At 39.9% G+C, this 15,739-nt stretch overlaps 3 protein-coding genes across 3 annotated transcripts; all 3 read right to left on the reverse strand.

Annotated features, from left to right (window-relative positions):
• Positions 1-144: 144 nt before the first annotated feature.
• Positions 145-8,311, reverse strand: LOC113019743 (C-type lectin domain family 10 member A-like). Its single transcript, XM_080299255.1, has 8 exons — positions 7,755-8,311; positions 7,579-7,680; positions 4,921-5,019; positions 3,311-3,376; positions 3,136-3,228; positions 2,900-3,054; positions 2,163-2,272; positions 145-1,432 (listed from the first exon to the last, which is right to left on the reverse strand). Exons 1-8 carry the CDS (start codon positions 7,807-7,809, stop codon positions 1,288-1,290), a joined length of 825 nt encoding a protein of 274 aa, XP_080155381.1. The 5' UTR covers positions 7,810-8,311; the 3' UTR covers positions 145-1,287.
• A 222-nt stretch (positions 8,312-8,533) lies between these two features.
• cyb5d1 (cytochrome b5 domain containing 1) lies at positions 8,534-12,825 on the reverse strand. The gene is made up of 4 exons (XM_026163570.2): positions 12,572-12,825; positions 11,060-11,136; positions 9,961-10,179; positions 8,534-9,848 (listed from the first exon to the last, which is right to left on the reverse strand). The coding sequence occupies exons 1-4, from the start codon at positions 12,693-12,695 to the stop codon at positions 9,618-9,620; spliced, it is 651 nt and encodes a 216-aa protein (XP_026019355.2). The 5' UTR covers positions 12,696-12,825; the 3' UTR covers positions 8,534-9,617.
• Positions 12,826-14,626: 1,801 nt separating this feature from the next.
• On the reverse strand, positions 14,627-15,739 carry LOC145425850 (cell adhesion molecule CEACAM20-like). Its single transcript, XM_080299256.1, has 4 exons — positions 15,511-15,739; positions 15,186-15,431; positions 14,952-15,110; positions 14,627-14,814 (listed from the first exon to the last, which is right to left on the reverse strand). The coding sequence occupies exons 1-4, from the start codon at positions 15,650-15,652 to the stop codon at positions 14,777-14,779; spliced, it is 585 nt and encodes a 194-aa protein (XP_080155382.1). The 5' UTR covers positions 15,653-15,739; the 3' UTR covers positions 14,627-14,776.

Genomic DNA, 15,739 nt, shown 5'->3' on the forward strand with positions numbered 1-15,739 from the left:
ATCAACCAAAACCTACAAAAACTGTATGCAATCTGTGTGACAATTATACCATCCTAATATCTGACACTGACACGGCTTTATTCAGATGCTTTAAAAAAGTTTTGTTGCTATAAAGCAGGGGTGTAGATATAGAGACCAAAACTATTTTTTGTAATCAGGCTGTAACATTTTTTATTTCTGCTTTGAACTTGGACATTTGAATGTGAGAGTCTGTGGATAAGGATGTCCTCCTTTAATGTCCACTAGGTTCGTCCCCTAGGTTGGAGTGGACAGCATTTCTACTTCAGGACCACAGACTTAGATAAGTTTACAAAATTACCACATCATGGTTAATTGACTCGAAGCATGGTTAAAGGTTACAGTGAAAATACTGTTAAAATATTATTAGATCTTGCTAATTATTTGGCACTGATGAAACACCTTACTGAGATGTTACATGGCCTAGTCCAGCCCTTGATGTGTGTTTTACCCACATGTGCACAATACAGCATGATGACCAAAAGGATTAAAGCAAACTAACAAGAAAAGCAAATGTGCAGCCACAGATGATTAGAAATAGCAAAAAAAAAATAAAAAAATATGTCATGTTCTAGCATATGCTTGGTCACAAGGACCCCATTTAGAGTTAGGGGTAGGGTTTGGCTAACATTAACCTCTTTATACATAATTGTATTCATTCAAATCGTAGGTTTTTTGAATAAAAAGTTCCTCATTAGTATGTAGCTAAAACAAAACCCAACTCCATGACCAAGTGAAAGTCCAACATTCAAGAAGTCAGAGGTCAGCCCTCAGTGAGATTGTCATTTAAGAGGGAGGCGGACAGCGGGGCTGAGCAGATCTCACTGGAGCGCAGTTCTCATTCAGCATCTTCATGTCCCGACAGTGCTGTTGTTGTTGTATTTCCAGATGTAGCGTTGGGCGTCAGAGTTGTAGTGCAGGTAATGTTGGAAGATCTCCTCAGATTCTCCTCTGAGCACACCTGAGGGCATCAGGACGCTCATTAAAGAGCTCATGTGTTGCAATTACAGGTCTCTCTCACTATTGTTTTTCCACAGTCTCAGTTTTAGTCCATGTTCTATTCAGTCTTTAAAGTAAACACCTTGGGAAATTTTCTACAATTTTACAATTTTCTTCTACAGCTCCATATAGCCTCATTAACTCTGGACCTGCTGGAGAGCGCCCCCTGTAGAGCAGTAAGTCCAGAAAGTGGGATATCTTCATTATATTATAAGTTTTTGTGGTGTAATCTGAGAGCAGATGTGGGCAAAGCCAGGGAAGCAGGTGTGTTCAGGCATTCACGGTAGGTTTCTGACAGATGAACTGCATCTTGATGGAGCATTGCACGTCGTTCAGGAGTCCATCATCATAAAGGTGAGCGCAGTCTTCATCTCCGTGCCCAGTCAGGTTGTCCGGCTGCCCGGGTTTCCACCGCCTGGAAAAACACACATACATTACTTGTGTTTGTGAGCAAATTCTATGCAGAAGTGAGCATAATTGTCCTATTCTCATCTCCAGGGTTACAGCAGCTTTTGTCAAAGCTGGCATGGCTCATTTCTGCACTAAAAGCTGTGCTAACACTGAGTAAAGCCACAGGGAAAATGCTGCTTCTGCTAACATGCTAATTTTGTTTCTACAGTGTCTGACAGGAGGGATTTGCAGCTGGAAACCGGATATAAAATTCCCGCCAACTCTGGATCACTTTCTTTTTCAGTCGAGTCAGTCTCTTTAAGGGCAATCTGTGGACATGTGTGCATGTTTTTGTAATTTCCGAAAAACCTATTTGAAAAAAAAAAATACTAATAAAAGGCATGATGTGTCTTTGAGTATGGCCCAAACATTTGGGGAATTAAAGTCAATAAAAAGCAGGATGAAACATGAAAAAAGGAAAGTAAGTAAATAAGTAAGGAAGACTTGCAGACTCACAGACTTGCAGTCACAAAGCACAGTACAGAAAAATAGTAAATGGAAAAAAATAAGTTAAAGAAAAATGGAAAATAATTTTTAAAAAGTTTGGAATGGCTGGTTTGGCTAGTATGATGCCAGTATGGCTTTATGATTTTCATCCTCTTTCATCTGGAATTGTTTGATTTTGATTCTTTCCATATCATTAATGCAAGACAGAAGAGAGGTCACATCTGTTTGTTTTGTTTTTTTTTTAAGACCTGGGCTCCACTGTGTACGGCGTCTGGTTCACCCACTCCCAGCGCCCAGTCCTCCAGTCAGACAAACCAATCCAGTAAAAGTGAGGCATGCTCCTGCGGGTCACAAAGTCCTGGACAGAGAGAAGTATAAAGTAATTTTTTCTTATTTTCTTGTCTGCAAACTACTAAAAAAATAAAATAAAATGCAGGATATTCATAACTTGAAGGTCCTTTGTGTAAATTCCACTTTTACCTCTAGAGGGCAGCATTTAAGCAGTGGATTTGTTAACATTAGCCTTGGTACAACGTCCTCATGTGACTTTGACTTTTCTCAGCCTTCCATTTTAAATAAAAACTTACTTGCTTAGTTAAAGATGCTTTTGACTGTGTGCACATAAAGTTTTCAAATCTTTTCTTAAATCCAGAAAATGTCAGACAGTACATCTTAAACCTCGACTCTTTATCTATGAGTCATTTTGAAGCTCTTTTCTAAGTGTTTCTGTTCTACTTCAGGCCTGCTCACAAAAAAGATAAATAAAATGTTGTCTTTATGGGTGAAAGAGTTAAATTATGTTTTAAAAAGTGTGCCATGCCCATGACATTGTCCACTGACACCTCTGAGGCTCTGAAGTCTCTGCTGTCTGAATTGTTGAGATGCTGTTAACCAGACACATTTTTACAAACTAGGAAACGTTACCATTCAAATAAAGACTCGTACATTTCATGCTGAATCATGTGAATAGTGTGGCAGGTCTTACCCACTCCTTGTCGTTGCGCAGAATGACCAGGTGGGCTTGTTGTGTTTCACACCAGTCTCTGGACTCGTTCCAGGACCGAGAATCACCGCTGAAGAAGTAACAGCTGGACTCAAACACAGTCCAACCCATAGGACAACAACCACCTGCAGTTGAACCTGACAGAGAGAAACAGGTACACAGGTGTGAGCGTCAGTCTGCAGATGTGTATTTTCCTAATATAAATATGGTATACACACTGTTGTTGGTGACGTGTTCGTGGGAACATTTGATGGCAGCGATGCTCTTGCTCAGAGAGTCGATGACCGACAGCTGTTTCGGCGCCTCTGACACTGAACACACAGCACAAACACAGGTTAAACATGATGTTTGGAGTCATCACCAGCAGTATAATCTACAGGGGGGCAGACAAACCTGAGTTAAGCTGGTCCTTGTTGTTCTCAACAGCATACTGGAGCTGCTGAACTTGTTTAGCCGTTTCTAGAAACAAGGAGACTTAGCATGTTAGCATGTTTAGCAACTGGAACACTTAAAACGATGAGGTTTGGTTTAGACTTTCACATTGTTAGTGTAAGTCTGCATAAACCCCTTATGAGATAAATATTTTAGTGTCAGGGACCTGGGTCTGATGACCCAGGTGTCCTCTGCAGTTTTGGACTTATATTACTTGTTATAAGTATATTTGATGTATGGTATGGCTGTCACTGGTTTCCCTGATTGCAGGTATGTGTGTGTGGGTGTGTATATGGGTGTGGGTGCATCTGGTAGGCTGGTTTACGGGCACCATTAGGCCTGGTGGGTGTGCCCTGCCAGGTGGCTGGCCACACCTGAGGAAGATGTTCACACAAACCTGCAGATGATCGAGCCTCTTCGAGGGAGCTACTTAGCAGTGTGGTGGAGCTCTCTCTGATGCTGGATCGTTTTGTGAGACTTCCTGTTAGTTTCCCAGCTGGAAGTCAGTGAGTGTGAGTTTGTCGCAGTGTAGTGTATTTACGGCTCCTTCTGTTATTTTCTCAGGAGAATTGCGGGACGAGAGGGCAGCAAGCACAGGTTACACGAACACTAAGGAGCACATGCACAGAGCACTGACACTGGATGAAGACACGGCACGGGAGTCTGGGACACACGGGGATTTATTGGTGAATTGTGTTTTAATATAAATGTGTCATTTTTAATTTAAATATGTTTCAATATCTAGTGTTATCTAGTGTTACATTGTCCACCTGTACCAGATAGCTGTAACTGTCATGATAGGCTGTGTGGCAGGCAGGCCGGAGAAGTGGACCCAAGAGCAGGACTCAGAACCGGCAGGTTAAACCTAAAGCACAGCTTTGTTGCTCAGAAAAAACTCCACATGGACAAAACGTCCAAAAAACCAAAACAAAACTCTGAACATAGGAACTGAAACACTGGAACTGAGCAACTAAACAGAAGTAGAAGACAAACACACAGCATACTGAGGGTAGCAAACATTAACGACACGACAGAGGGCAAAGGCAAACACAGGGCTTAAATACACAGTGGAGTAATCAGGGAATAGGAAACAGGAGGGAGACACAGCTGGGAGAAATTAGGGCTAACGCGACAGGGGGAAGTAAAATGGACACTGACATAAGACATGGACCTTCAAAGTATAACAGAAAACAAATCACATCGAGACACAGACTTGACACAAAACCTAAAAACTAAACTCATAACCAGGACCAAACTGAAACCTAGAATAATAATAATAATCAAAACAGCACAACTAAAGAATCAGAACATAAATCATAACACAGAAGAAGAAGAATACCAAAACACAAGAAACTGAAAATGCTGGGTCAAAATGACCCAGAACTGGGACAATAACTAGTTATGCTGTGGATCTAAACACCTTTAAGTTTGACGTATAAAATCTATGTAAGATAACCACATTCAGATTTTAAGTGTAGCAGAGTAATGTGCTGAAACTGTGTCCTGTTTTTGTTTTGTTTTTTGGTTTTTTGAGTGTTCTCCAAAAAGACGTTAACTAACAGGTGTGCTACCTTGAGTGTGATGCAGTGAGGCGTTCAGTGATTGGACGATCTTACTGAGGTTGGAAACTCTCTGCTCCAAAGTCCCCAGACGATTTGACATCTTCCTGTCTGAAAAAAGAGATGGACAAGGTCAACTGTACACATCCCCCAAAAAGAGGAAATTCTTCTAGTATAGCAAACTAAGCACTCTATAATACAATAAAATAGTGTAATAAAGAAATTTGCTCAACAAAATAAGACAAAACAAAAAATTTTCAGTAAAGAAAAATCATTAAAAGAACAAAATGAAACAAAACTAGAGATGATAAAATAAAAAGCTGATTTTAAAAACTGGCTCTATTACATAATGAAGATTCAATATAACAAAAACTGTAAATCAAATGACTTTTATCTTTCTATTCATTTAATAATTTAATTTCAAGATGATGTCATGTAAATATCTACTGTGTGATTAGAGTTTAGTTATCATTTGTTTTTCTCTTTGTCATGTTGAAGGATCAAAAATTATTTTCAATTACAAGAAAATTCTGTAAACCATCTTTGCAGTCACAGTGATTTTGCTACTAACGTACTCGGCTCGTGCTGATTCTAATAATCATTTTGCACATACAAGAAAAAGTTTGTACGTTTTTATTTCACTAGAGACTATAAAGAATGCATATGAAGTGGAAAGCTGAGATGGTTGAGAGTGTGCAGTGGAGGGATCATTGATATATTGGACATATAGGAAAAGAGAAAGACCTCGAAGGATGTTTATGGATGTAGAGGTGGGATTTAGCATGTGGATTTGGACCCCAAATGCAGACCTAGACATGAACGGCTCAAGATGGTGGCATGTACGCACATATGCAGTGGCACAGTGCTTCCAACTACTGTGCACCTTTTTGTGTTTTTCTACTATTTATATTTTATTCCTTTTTTTTTTTTTTTTTTTCCTGTCCCGTTTGGCTCTTTTGCTACCAGAATTATTGTCTAAAGGCAAAGAAAGATGCCCAATGGATTTACTTTACCAAATTGACCATCCCAGCCTTGCCGTATTATATTTTATTCCAACACAGTTGATGTGGGACACCCAGAATTTAGTTGTACAATAAAAAGGACAAAAGACTACTCTATTCTATTTCTATTTTAAAAGGCAGACTGAAAACGCAGAGCTTACTTATAATATTGGTAGTGTTCAGTGATGGGAATAACGGCGTTACAAGTAACAGCGTTACTAATGGTGTTTTTTTTTCAGTAACGAGCAATCTAACTAATTACTATTTCTATCGTTACAACGGAATTAGAGTTACTAACAAGGAAACGCCGTTCGTTACTATTTTTCAACAAACAGACGGTTGAAGCTGTGCTCAGCTTACCGCATCTTATATCAGTTGCACAGAAGTGGCTGTAAGTAATCTGGACGCTACAGCTTTAAGCAGCTGCGCGCTCCCGCGGACGGTAATCACGATCACTGTCTAGCACAACACCTGGAGCTAAGGGGGCAAAACAATCGCATGAGTGCTGCTGTTTGACTGAGGAAGAATAAAGTAGTCGTGGTAAGACAATCACATGACCACTTAAAGACAAAGCAACAAGGTGATTTATACCAGTTTGTAAATTGTGTTGATAGGCCACGTAAAACCAGAGTCATTGTAGCACTCTCGTGTGATGCAACAAGTCAATAATCACACGTTTACTGTCTAAGGAAAGTGCTAGCAAGCACTCTCTGCTTATGAGCAAAAAATAAAATAAAAACAACAAAAAAAACAGGAAGTTTTAGGAGTGACGGCGAGAGAGAGAGAGACAGCAGAAAGAGAGAGAGAGAGTTTTGAGATGTGAGAGATTTGTGATGTTTAGCGTGTTTGGAGTCTGTAGTTAATGTGTTGTCTTGTGTAGTTAGTGTGTGGTGTTGTGGATAGTTTTGTGTTTGTGTCAGAACAATAAGGCGACTGCTGTCTCCAGGTAGAAACAGGAGTGATACACCTGCTGCTGTCAGACCTGCAGGTATCAGGCTGTGATGTTTCCTTTATAGTGGACAGAAATTATGTTTTTGGAGTGGCACAAATAATTTGTGTGGCATCTTATTGAAGAACAGCTGATCTGTAAATAGTTTGAAATGGTTATTTTAAAAAATCAAGGTAAAAGGTAAATGGATGTAAATAACTTTGTTTGCAAACTTGTGCATAGGATTTTAAAATTGACAATTTATATTTGCATTTAAAGTTGTGAAATATGATCATTAAACATGTTTGTGGTTGTTACAGTAAAAAATATAACCTTTTCTACTTTGATCTTGTGTTTTTTGTCTGATTTTAGACCAATTGTGTTAATACAGTATGTCAAAATGAAAACATAACTGTAAATTCAGACACGTGAGTTTGTGCTGAAAAGAATGACACCAAACAAGGCAAAGTAAATAGTTTAAAGGTGAAATGTGGAGGGAACATCAAAAGTAGTTAAAAATGGCCAATTATACCCTGGACCCCAGAGGGTTAAACGTTTTTTTAAAGTAACGCAATAGTTACTTTTCAAGTAATTAATTACTTTTAGAATCTTGTAACTCAGTTACTAACTTGAAGAAGTAACAGTGGTCACCACATTTAACCTAAACTAGAATGTGTGTGTGTGTGTGTGTGTGTGTGTGTGTGTGTGTGTGTGTGTGTGTGTGTGTATACACGCACTTACTGGTACTTCCCATCACTATGATCAGAATCAGCAGGACCACGACGATCAGACCAGGAAACAGCCACCGTCTGAACCTGGATGCAGATGAGGGTGCTGGACTGTCTGCTTGACAGACGCTCAGTTATTACAGGTGCACGCTACAACCAAGACATTCCCAACTTAAATGAAACGGATACCTGTGAGAGAGAGCGTCGTCTGGTCCCAGTAATTCTCATAATATGATTCCTCCATTCTGCTCACCTCTTACTGTGGTTAAAATAGAGTCAGTCAAGTTACAGTACCTTTGGAGAGACGAACAAAAGTCTCAAAAACTACCCGGTGATGCCTCCCTTTATTACTTTCAAGTTAAACCGTAAAGTTATTTTAAACGTATTAAATATAAATTGGATCAAAGTAGTTTAAAGGAATACACCTGTAGCTGGATTTATGTAGATATTCAGTATATAAATACACCTATGCTAATCTCAACAAAATCAAGTTGTTCTTTCTACCAAACTCACTTAAATATCAACACTAATTCAAACTAATAATGGAGAAAGAATAAAGTGCTCCTCACCTCGGCTCTGCCTGTGAAGAATCAGCTGGAAAGCATCAGATAAAAGTTTACATCACCTCCTCCCTCCCACCCACCAAGTAAGAAACTATGTGCAAGTACCCGTTTTATTAAGCGCATCATAATTATTTTTGAGGATTTAGCTCCTGGTCTCACATCCTATTTTAGTATTTTCTGTAAAATGAGCCTCAGAATTTCCCTTTTGTTCAGAAACATTTTCTCCCAGGGAGGGAAGCATTCCTCAGTCTGAACTTCCCTAAAATCCACCACAGTGTTCACAAATTCAAACTATGTGTAAATGCAAGATCACAAACAAACACAGACATGTGGTCTTAAACTTTAACACAAGATAACCATAAACACAAAGCTCGATATAAAACAAGAGCTGCTCGGGACACAGTGTTCATCTAAACCTTAAATGGTTTAATTGAAACACCTTAAACTGTGGAAAACCATCTGGATCCGTTTTTCTATGACATTAATTCATAATCACATTAACATTCACCAGGTTTTAGGGGATGGTCTCAAGTACAATTTTAGTCACATGTTTGCATTAAACATAATGTTCCAACAGCAGCAAAAAGGCCACACTACCATTAATGGAAACTTTAAGTGTTAATACAATTTAAACAGGTGAATTTAGATTATAATTTAAATCTGAACAAAAGTAAAGGACCTATAACAGAGCCCTGTGGAACTCCATGACTTGTAAGAAAACACTCTGTGACACCCCATTCTGGGTTTTGTTACTCACAGTGTTCTCAGATGGTTATGCCATCCAGAGATACGCCAACTAGAGGCTAAAAAGCTTCAGGTCTGACTTTTACAGGCTTGTTGTACATCTATACATGTGTTTTACTGACGTTAACTTCCACTTTTTTAAGCCTTTAGTTGTAGTACGTTATATGTTATTAATATATATCTCATTCTACCTGAAATCTATTATTTGTAAAGGTTGTAAACATGTTAATTTCACCTGAAGACTTGAATATTTTAACACGGGAGTCTATGGGGCCTGACTCACTGGAGTGGACACTGAAGGAATTGCAAATGAATTAGGTTTAAACCAGGGGTGGCCAACATTTTCTCTTCATATTCATCTCGTCATATTTAAAGATGTTTAAAGATGTGAGGGGCTGAACTGATAGATGTAAAAGAAGATGTAAAATTAAGTTAAATGCAAGGAAACAACATATAGACAGATAGACCAAACAGAGTTTGGCTCTGGATCAGCCTCTTGATGCACAAAATTTGCCAACTGCTTAGCTCAGTTAGCCATCAGGGGCCTCAGCTAACCCTAACTGAGTCTCCAGTGACTTTGCGGGAGTCCATCTGTGCTAATGTGCAGCTCAGATTGGCCTTTAAAGAGAATTTAAGGTCTCTCTTTGGTGAAAACTTTCATCAAACGACAGTTAGAAAAGGCACCTGTTAGCACAGCTTTAATAAAATAACTGTTATGTTCTAGTCCACAGTTCAGGGTCAGAGGTCAGCCCTCGGTCAGGTCATCATTGTAGTGGAGGAGGATGGCGGGGGTGAATGCGTCTCGGTCCAGACGCAGCTGTTCGAGCTCGAGGTCATTGTCTGGGACATTGTTCTCACTCAGCGTCTTGTTCATGTCCAGGACGGTGCCGTTGTATTTCCAGGTGTAGCTGCGGGCATGAGAGTTGTATCGTAGGTAGCGCTGCAGGATCTCGTTCAGAGTCTCCTCTGAGCACACCTGAGGGCATCAGGACACACACTGTGTTTGTAGCTAAACGTCTTTGTGACCGTTAACCACATCATGAAGGCGCAGTTACCCAAAGTGCATCTGGCTGAGGTGATGTGCTCACCTCCATCCGCTGCTCCTGTGACGTCAGCGTGTTGATGATTCGCATCCACCTGGTTTTAGCGGACAGCAGCCCCACCTCGTATCGGCTATCTCTCCACCACGGCTGTCCGATGTCGCTGTCCCAGTCGGAGCGCGGACCGTTGGGGGGGATGTGCAGGAAACGCCCCCTGGGGGTGTAGTATGCCACACAGCAGGTCAGAGGGTCCACGTACTTCAGGATCTGAGGACAGGTGGGAAATTAATTTACTATCTTTTTACATTGACAGCACAGGAGCATAAAACCACCAGATGCTGTTTCAGGTTTCAGGTCTGAGGCGGGCCACTGCCCACAGACTCCAGATCAGAGAACTGAAATATCCTCATGAAGTAAAAGCAAAACCTGCTGGAGAAAACAGTGAAGTGTGTTTACTTTAACTGTCCAAGTACAAAGCAACAGAAAATGTTGTCTGATTATCTTTAGCTGAACTGTGATAAGAATTTTTATTTCTCTATATTTTCTATACGAGAAAATTATGTGACCTGGAAACTGATTCTGACCACTCACACAAGCCTAGAGAGCAGTCTGCACTCCCATGGAAACCACAGGTCTCTAGGAAAAAGTGTTTTTTTTCCTGAAAGTTGCTCGAGGTTGGAAGGATTTGGGCTGACTGAGGCTCGAGGCCTGTGTGACTTGGGCTTAAACCTCAAGTGAAGCTTCCTGTAGAGAAGATTAAACAACAGTATCTCAATTTTCTCCAAATCAGAACTCAGTAACAGGCGAGTACATTCAGGTGAAAACACTCTTCAGCAGGATTAGGAATGCACGACTATTACTCAAGCTGCCCTTAATGACAGGTGTAGGAGATGACTGAGTGTGACTGTGGCTCAGGAGGATGTTTGATTCCAGCATGCTGTAATGCCCTTCAGCAAGACACTGATCCCCTGAACGGTCCCAGAAGCATCCATACAAGCAGTGCGAAAGTGCCTAAAGTTGAAAGATGAAGTAAAATCTAAGACATAAATGTAGCTTAAGTAGTAAAAATGAACTCTTGGGTCTGTGCTACAGTAGAAAAGCTCTGCACAGTCTAACACCAGTCCACGTAAGTTTGATCGGCACTCACGTCTTCAGTTTTGGGGTCAAACCAGCTGCTGATGTCCTTCCCTGCAAACTCCATGATGGGCAACAGCAGAACATCACCTGCAGACAGAAACACATGTTACCCTCATAAACACCATCTTTCTTAATACTCTCCACCTGAGAACTCCCACAGTGGTGTCTGATTTTAACCCACTTACATTTTAAGAAAGCTGTAGGAGGAAATACTACACAGATGTTTACTTATACTCTTTCAAATTAACATTACAAAGGCTTTCAAACAGCAACAAAACAAGCTGATCATAGAGTCTAAAGCATGAAGCCAGTGTTGATGGAACAAAAACTGCAGTTCCTCTAATGTCCACTTGAGGCTCCAGCAGCGAGTCAACTTTAAGGAAAGATTATTTTAAAGTGTCTTTGTTTTCAAAATAAAAGTGTCCAATTAGTAATTGGAAGGTAATGTTAGGTGAGGTAAAGTAATGAATGTTATGAAATCTCACATTTTCAAAATAAAACCTAGAGTTAGTTAAAAGAATTCATCATTTTCAAAATAAAAGTGTATTAGATAGGGGATGGTAACAGGATGCTATGAAATCTCTGATTTTCAAACTAAAATTCCACCTTTAGTTATAGGAATGCATCAAAATGCTTAAAAGTGTAATTTTTTCAGAGTAAAACTGTCCGATCAGTTATTAGAGGAAACAGGATGCCTTGAAATATTAAGATTAACTTCCACACAAAGTTAATTCATCCAAGCGGTTTAAATATTCTCTTTCAAACTATTTGGGTCATTTACCCACCTTCGGCTTTTTCATCTAATCTAATTTATGTATTTATACACATAATTTAAACAGTAGCTGATCTAGTTCATCTTTAGATGTTACAGTCAATCATTAGTTGTGTCTTTAAAATATTACAAGCAAAAACACTTTTTTTTTAAAATCGGTCTTTGACACTTCAGTGCAGAAATGCCTGAAATGACCACCAGAGGGCAGCCTCTTGCAGTAAATGACTTGAGGTCCTCGTGTCATTTCATCCACGAGCTCCATCATAATAATAATAATAATAATAATAATAATAATAATAATAATAATAATAATAATAATAATAATAATAATAATAAGAAGAAGAAGAAGAAGAAGAAGAAGAAAAAACCCAATATGCAGCAAGCACCATCTTTTGCATACAGTCTATGGATTAAATCAATGAACTGAGTGGGAAAACTGTGATCCACGTTTTCAGGGATTATTTTTTATTTATTTTTTCCCTTAGTTGTCATTTTGTGTCTTTGTACTCTGCGAGTCTTCATGTCGGACACACAAGTCTCTCACACACAGTGCAACTCCTTCTGGTTACTCGCTGTGTGGATTAGCAGCAGGAACAGACACTTCCGGAAACTCGTTTTCCTGTTGTGTAACTAAAGAGTCAAAAACAGGAATCACTCTCACTGACTCTGACTTCTCACAGAGGCACTTTGTGCTTTTCAGCCTGCCCTGTCTTCAACTGGTGACGCAGTAATCTACCTGCTGCGGCTCACCTTTGTACTGGCTCATCAGCGGGCTCAGGTCGTACACTTTGCCCAGAAACGACACCCACAGGTCCTCCGCCGTGTTGTGAGCCGCCACCTCCGAGGGAGTGAAGTACCTGGGCCGTCCCATCATCTGCAGGCGGGTAGCTGTGTCCAAGTCACGGAGAAACGCGGAAAAACAGCCCCGGTTCAGGTTTCGCCTTCTCCATGGAGCGCTGTTGACACGCTGCCATGGCAAGAGACGCCGAGGGCGGGGCTTCTGTTCATTGAAATACACGTGTTTATCTCGAGATCTAAAAATGACCTGAATCGATTTAATCAATAAAGATAGGGATGGTTTTATTTCCTAAACATTAATAAACTAATTAAAATTAATAAATTAACTGTATGTATTTGTTAGAATCATTACTCTCCGGACAGTAATATATATATGAAAAATTTCAACTCTACCCACCTGTAAATATCACCATGTTGTCTCATCCCGCAGCGAATTAAAATAATGACCCAGGAAACATCAATTTGAAAATAATCAAATGTATCTGACTGATCAAATGATTATCAGAATGATTTGATCAATAATACTGTTTTTTTCCTTAAAGTGTCCTTAATACTCAGTAGTTGTCCATCCAGCATCTGCACCAGCCTCTATGCTTCTTTAACGTTTTTATTTTGAAGGATTCAGAATGGCTCTGTTTCCTCTTATTGTTTAGTGCAGTGTAGAGACCAAGCAGACCCATAAGAGTATTTACTCCTTTAATTAGACATTATAATCATTTGGTCCTTTACTTCAAGAAATTTTCTCTAACTGGACCTTTTTAAATGCTAGCTGAATACCACTCATGCCATTTTATTACAAATGAAGGACTAGTTCTGTGCTTTGTTGTTCTGTTTTTGCACATTTCTGTCCAGTTTGAATGTGTTTGATCAGGCGCTTCTTTCTTGGTCAGCACCCTTGGTGGTGTAAAACTCACTTGACTGTGGCCTAGCTTTTTTCCTCTCAACTAAGGCTCAAAGTTTGGGTTTTTTTCCAGGCCTTGGCAAACATGATTACACATCCAAATAACGTGTCAGAGCAGGTGAGCTTGGAATGTGGCTCCATTTCTCTCTCTCCAAGAGATTTTCCTAACTTCTTTAAATTTAAAATTTTCCTTCTGAGATCTTTACTGTCATCACTGAGTCCTTGGACTGTACGTAGTATTGGTCAGTCCAATGAGTGCTGACAATTTTTCACCATTCATTTTCAAGTCATTAAACATGTATTTTGTTCAATCATTCCACTCTGTAAAATGAATAAGTCAAAGAAATTATTAAAAGCTCAAAATTACCCATGAAGAGTGCATATGAACTTCTGTTTACAACTCTAGGTATGTTAAGATTAAGGCTACGTCCACGGGTATTTTTGAAAACGGACATTTTAAAAAATAATCCCATCCACACGTGAATGCAGAAATGAAGGAAAATGCTGCTATGAACATGCCAAAGCAACAGGTGGCGATATATTCCTCACCGTGTAGAAATGTTGGCCAATCAGAAGTCTAGAAGCCTCGGCGGGAAATAGTAAACAAAGCTGGGGAATAGAAGCAGAACCCAGTCGTATGTGTGGAGGGACAGTAACTGTGTGTATGTAAGCATTTAAACACTGCAGAGAGTAGAATTAACAGTATTGTAGAAATTCATTTCACCGAAACAATAACGTGATGTCAAAAAAGGCGCACACCTTTAACGCTGCATTTTCTCCGTTTTTCTCGTCCACGCTTTATAGCAAAAACAGAGTTTTCGAAAATATCCACCCTGGCCGGAGTTTTTAGAAATCTCAGTTTTCAGTGACCAAAAACGCCGTTTACGTGTGGACGAAAGGTGCAAACGCATAGAAAAAGCTGCGTTTTCAAAAATACCCAGGTACGTGTGGACGTAGCCTAAGACTCAGTCTATGCTGCTCATTTTGTCGGGTCTTTACATAAGTACTTCAAGATGAATAGTGTTTTGAAGTGATAAATCCTTGAACCTTTCCAGTTACTATTTTATGTTTTTAACTTAAATTACATTATTTTCTGGGTTAGAATCTTTTTTTTTTCCTATTTCATAATTTATTTGAACACCTGGCTTAAACACAGATTTGTACACAGGCTTTGTTTTTGAATGAGCCTCAAAATCTTAGATAAAATTTACAATCAGTGCTCTTTGATGACATCCTCTTCATCCAATCCGTCGACCTCAAGAGCTCGGATGATCACTGGTGGGTGGATTGTTCCCTGCAGTCAGCAAATCAGAAAAGAAACACAGATGCAGTCTATAAAATGTTAACAGTTGTAGTTATAGACAGATATCTGTCATCAGTTCATTGATTATTGATTGTTTAATAATTGATCAGTGAATGAGTCAGTGTTACCTGTGGCTCTCTGTCGATGTAAAGATGCAACAAGAAGAGTGGAGATTAAATATGGACAGAACACCAGCAGGTAGCGAAGCAGTGTGAAGTCAAAATGCAGGGGGCGTGAGGTAGAAGGTGAAGGTGCTGATGTGGGCGGGGCTGTAGTCGCAGGTCTACCTGCAGATAGAATCCCATCTATTCAGGTAAACTTGTGGCTGAAATAAGACATGAAATGAGTGTGAAGCTCCTCACCTGTGACAGTGATCCAGCTGGATGGAGACTCTCCATGACCGCTGATGTCACACTTGTAGAGGCCTTCATCAGACCTGGAAACATGCTGGATGGTCATGTGACCTGTAGGCTGCTTCCTGATGAGGGAGCCATCTTTATAGAAAGCAGCTGGGAGGTTGGAGGGAGTGGTCTTTGTTTTACAGAGCAGAGTGACGTCATCTCCCTCCATCACAGGGAGGACAGGACTCTGCAGGATCACTGATCCACCTCAACACAGAGACAAACTACAGCATTTCATCCATTTACACACAGCTTCATCAACACTAACTCCACACACTCAGCTTACCAGTGACTGTCAGGTTAACCATGTTACTGATGGGACCCTCTCTGGACTCACACCAGTAAACTCCACTGTCCCATGTGTACATGTAGCTTATCGTACAGGTAGATCCAGACCATCTTCCAAAGTTCTTTCCACATTGAATCATCACTTTATTGCTTATGTTTCTCCTCAGAGTCCATCCAGCAGAGCTGTCATCGTCCTGACAACTCAGAGATACAAAGTCTAATTCAAA

Source organism: Astatotilapia calliptera, chromosome 3 (assembly GCF_964374335.1).
Source record: "Astatotilapia calliptera chromosome 3, fAstCal68.1, whole genome shotgun sequence".
Classification (NCBI taxonomy): Eukaryota; Metazoa; Chordata; class Actinopteri; order Cichliformes; family Cichlidae; genus Astatotilapia; species Astatotilapia calliptera.

Excerpts from the sequence above, each read along its gene's own strand:
- LOC145425850 (XM_080299256.1), bottom strand. The coding sequence starts at position 15,652 with ATGATTCAATGTGGAAAGAACTTTGGAAGATGGTCTGGATCTACCTGT. Across the intron at positions 15,111-15,185 it reads CAGCTGGATCACTGTCACAG|GTAGACCTGCGACTACAGCC; the intron begins GTGAGGAGCTTC and ends TTCTATCTGCAG. Across the intron at positions 14,815-14,951 it reads ACATCGACAGAGAGCCACAG|GGAACAATCCACCCACCAGT; the intron begins GTAACACTGACT and ends TGCTGACTGCAG.
- cyb5d1 (XM_026163570.2), bottom strand. The coding sequence starts at position 12,695 with ATGATGGGACGGCCCAGGTACTTCACTCCCTCGGAGGTGGCGGCTCAC. Across the intron at positions 10,180-11,059 it reads TTGACCCCAAAACTGAAGAC|ATCCTGAAGTACGTGGACCC; the intron begins GTGAGTGCCGAT and ends ACCTGTCCTCAG. Across the intron at positions 9,849-9,960 it reads CACAGGAGCAGCGGATGGAG|GTGTGCTCAGAGGAGACTCT; the intron begins GTGAGCACATCA and ends TGATGCCCTCAG.
- LOC113019743 (XM_080299255.1), bottom strand. The coding sequence starts at position 7,809 with ATGGAGGAATCATATTATGAGAATTACTGGGACCAGACGACGCTCTCT. Across the intron at positions 5,020-7,578 it reads CATAGTGATGGGAAGTACCA|ACAGGAAGATGTCAAATCGT; the intron begins GTAAGTGCGTGT and ends CTCTTTTTTCAG. Across the intron at positions 2,273-2,899 it reads TGCGCAACGACAAGGAGTGG|GACTTTGTGACCCGCAGGAG; the intron begins GTAAGACCTGCC and ends CTCTCTGTCCAG.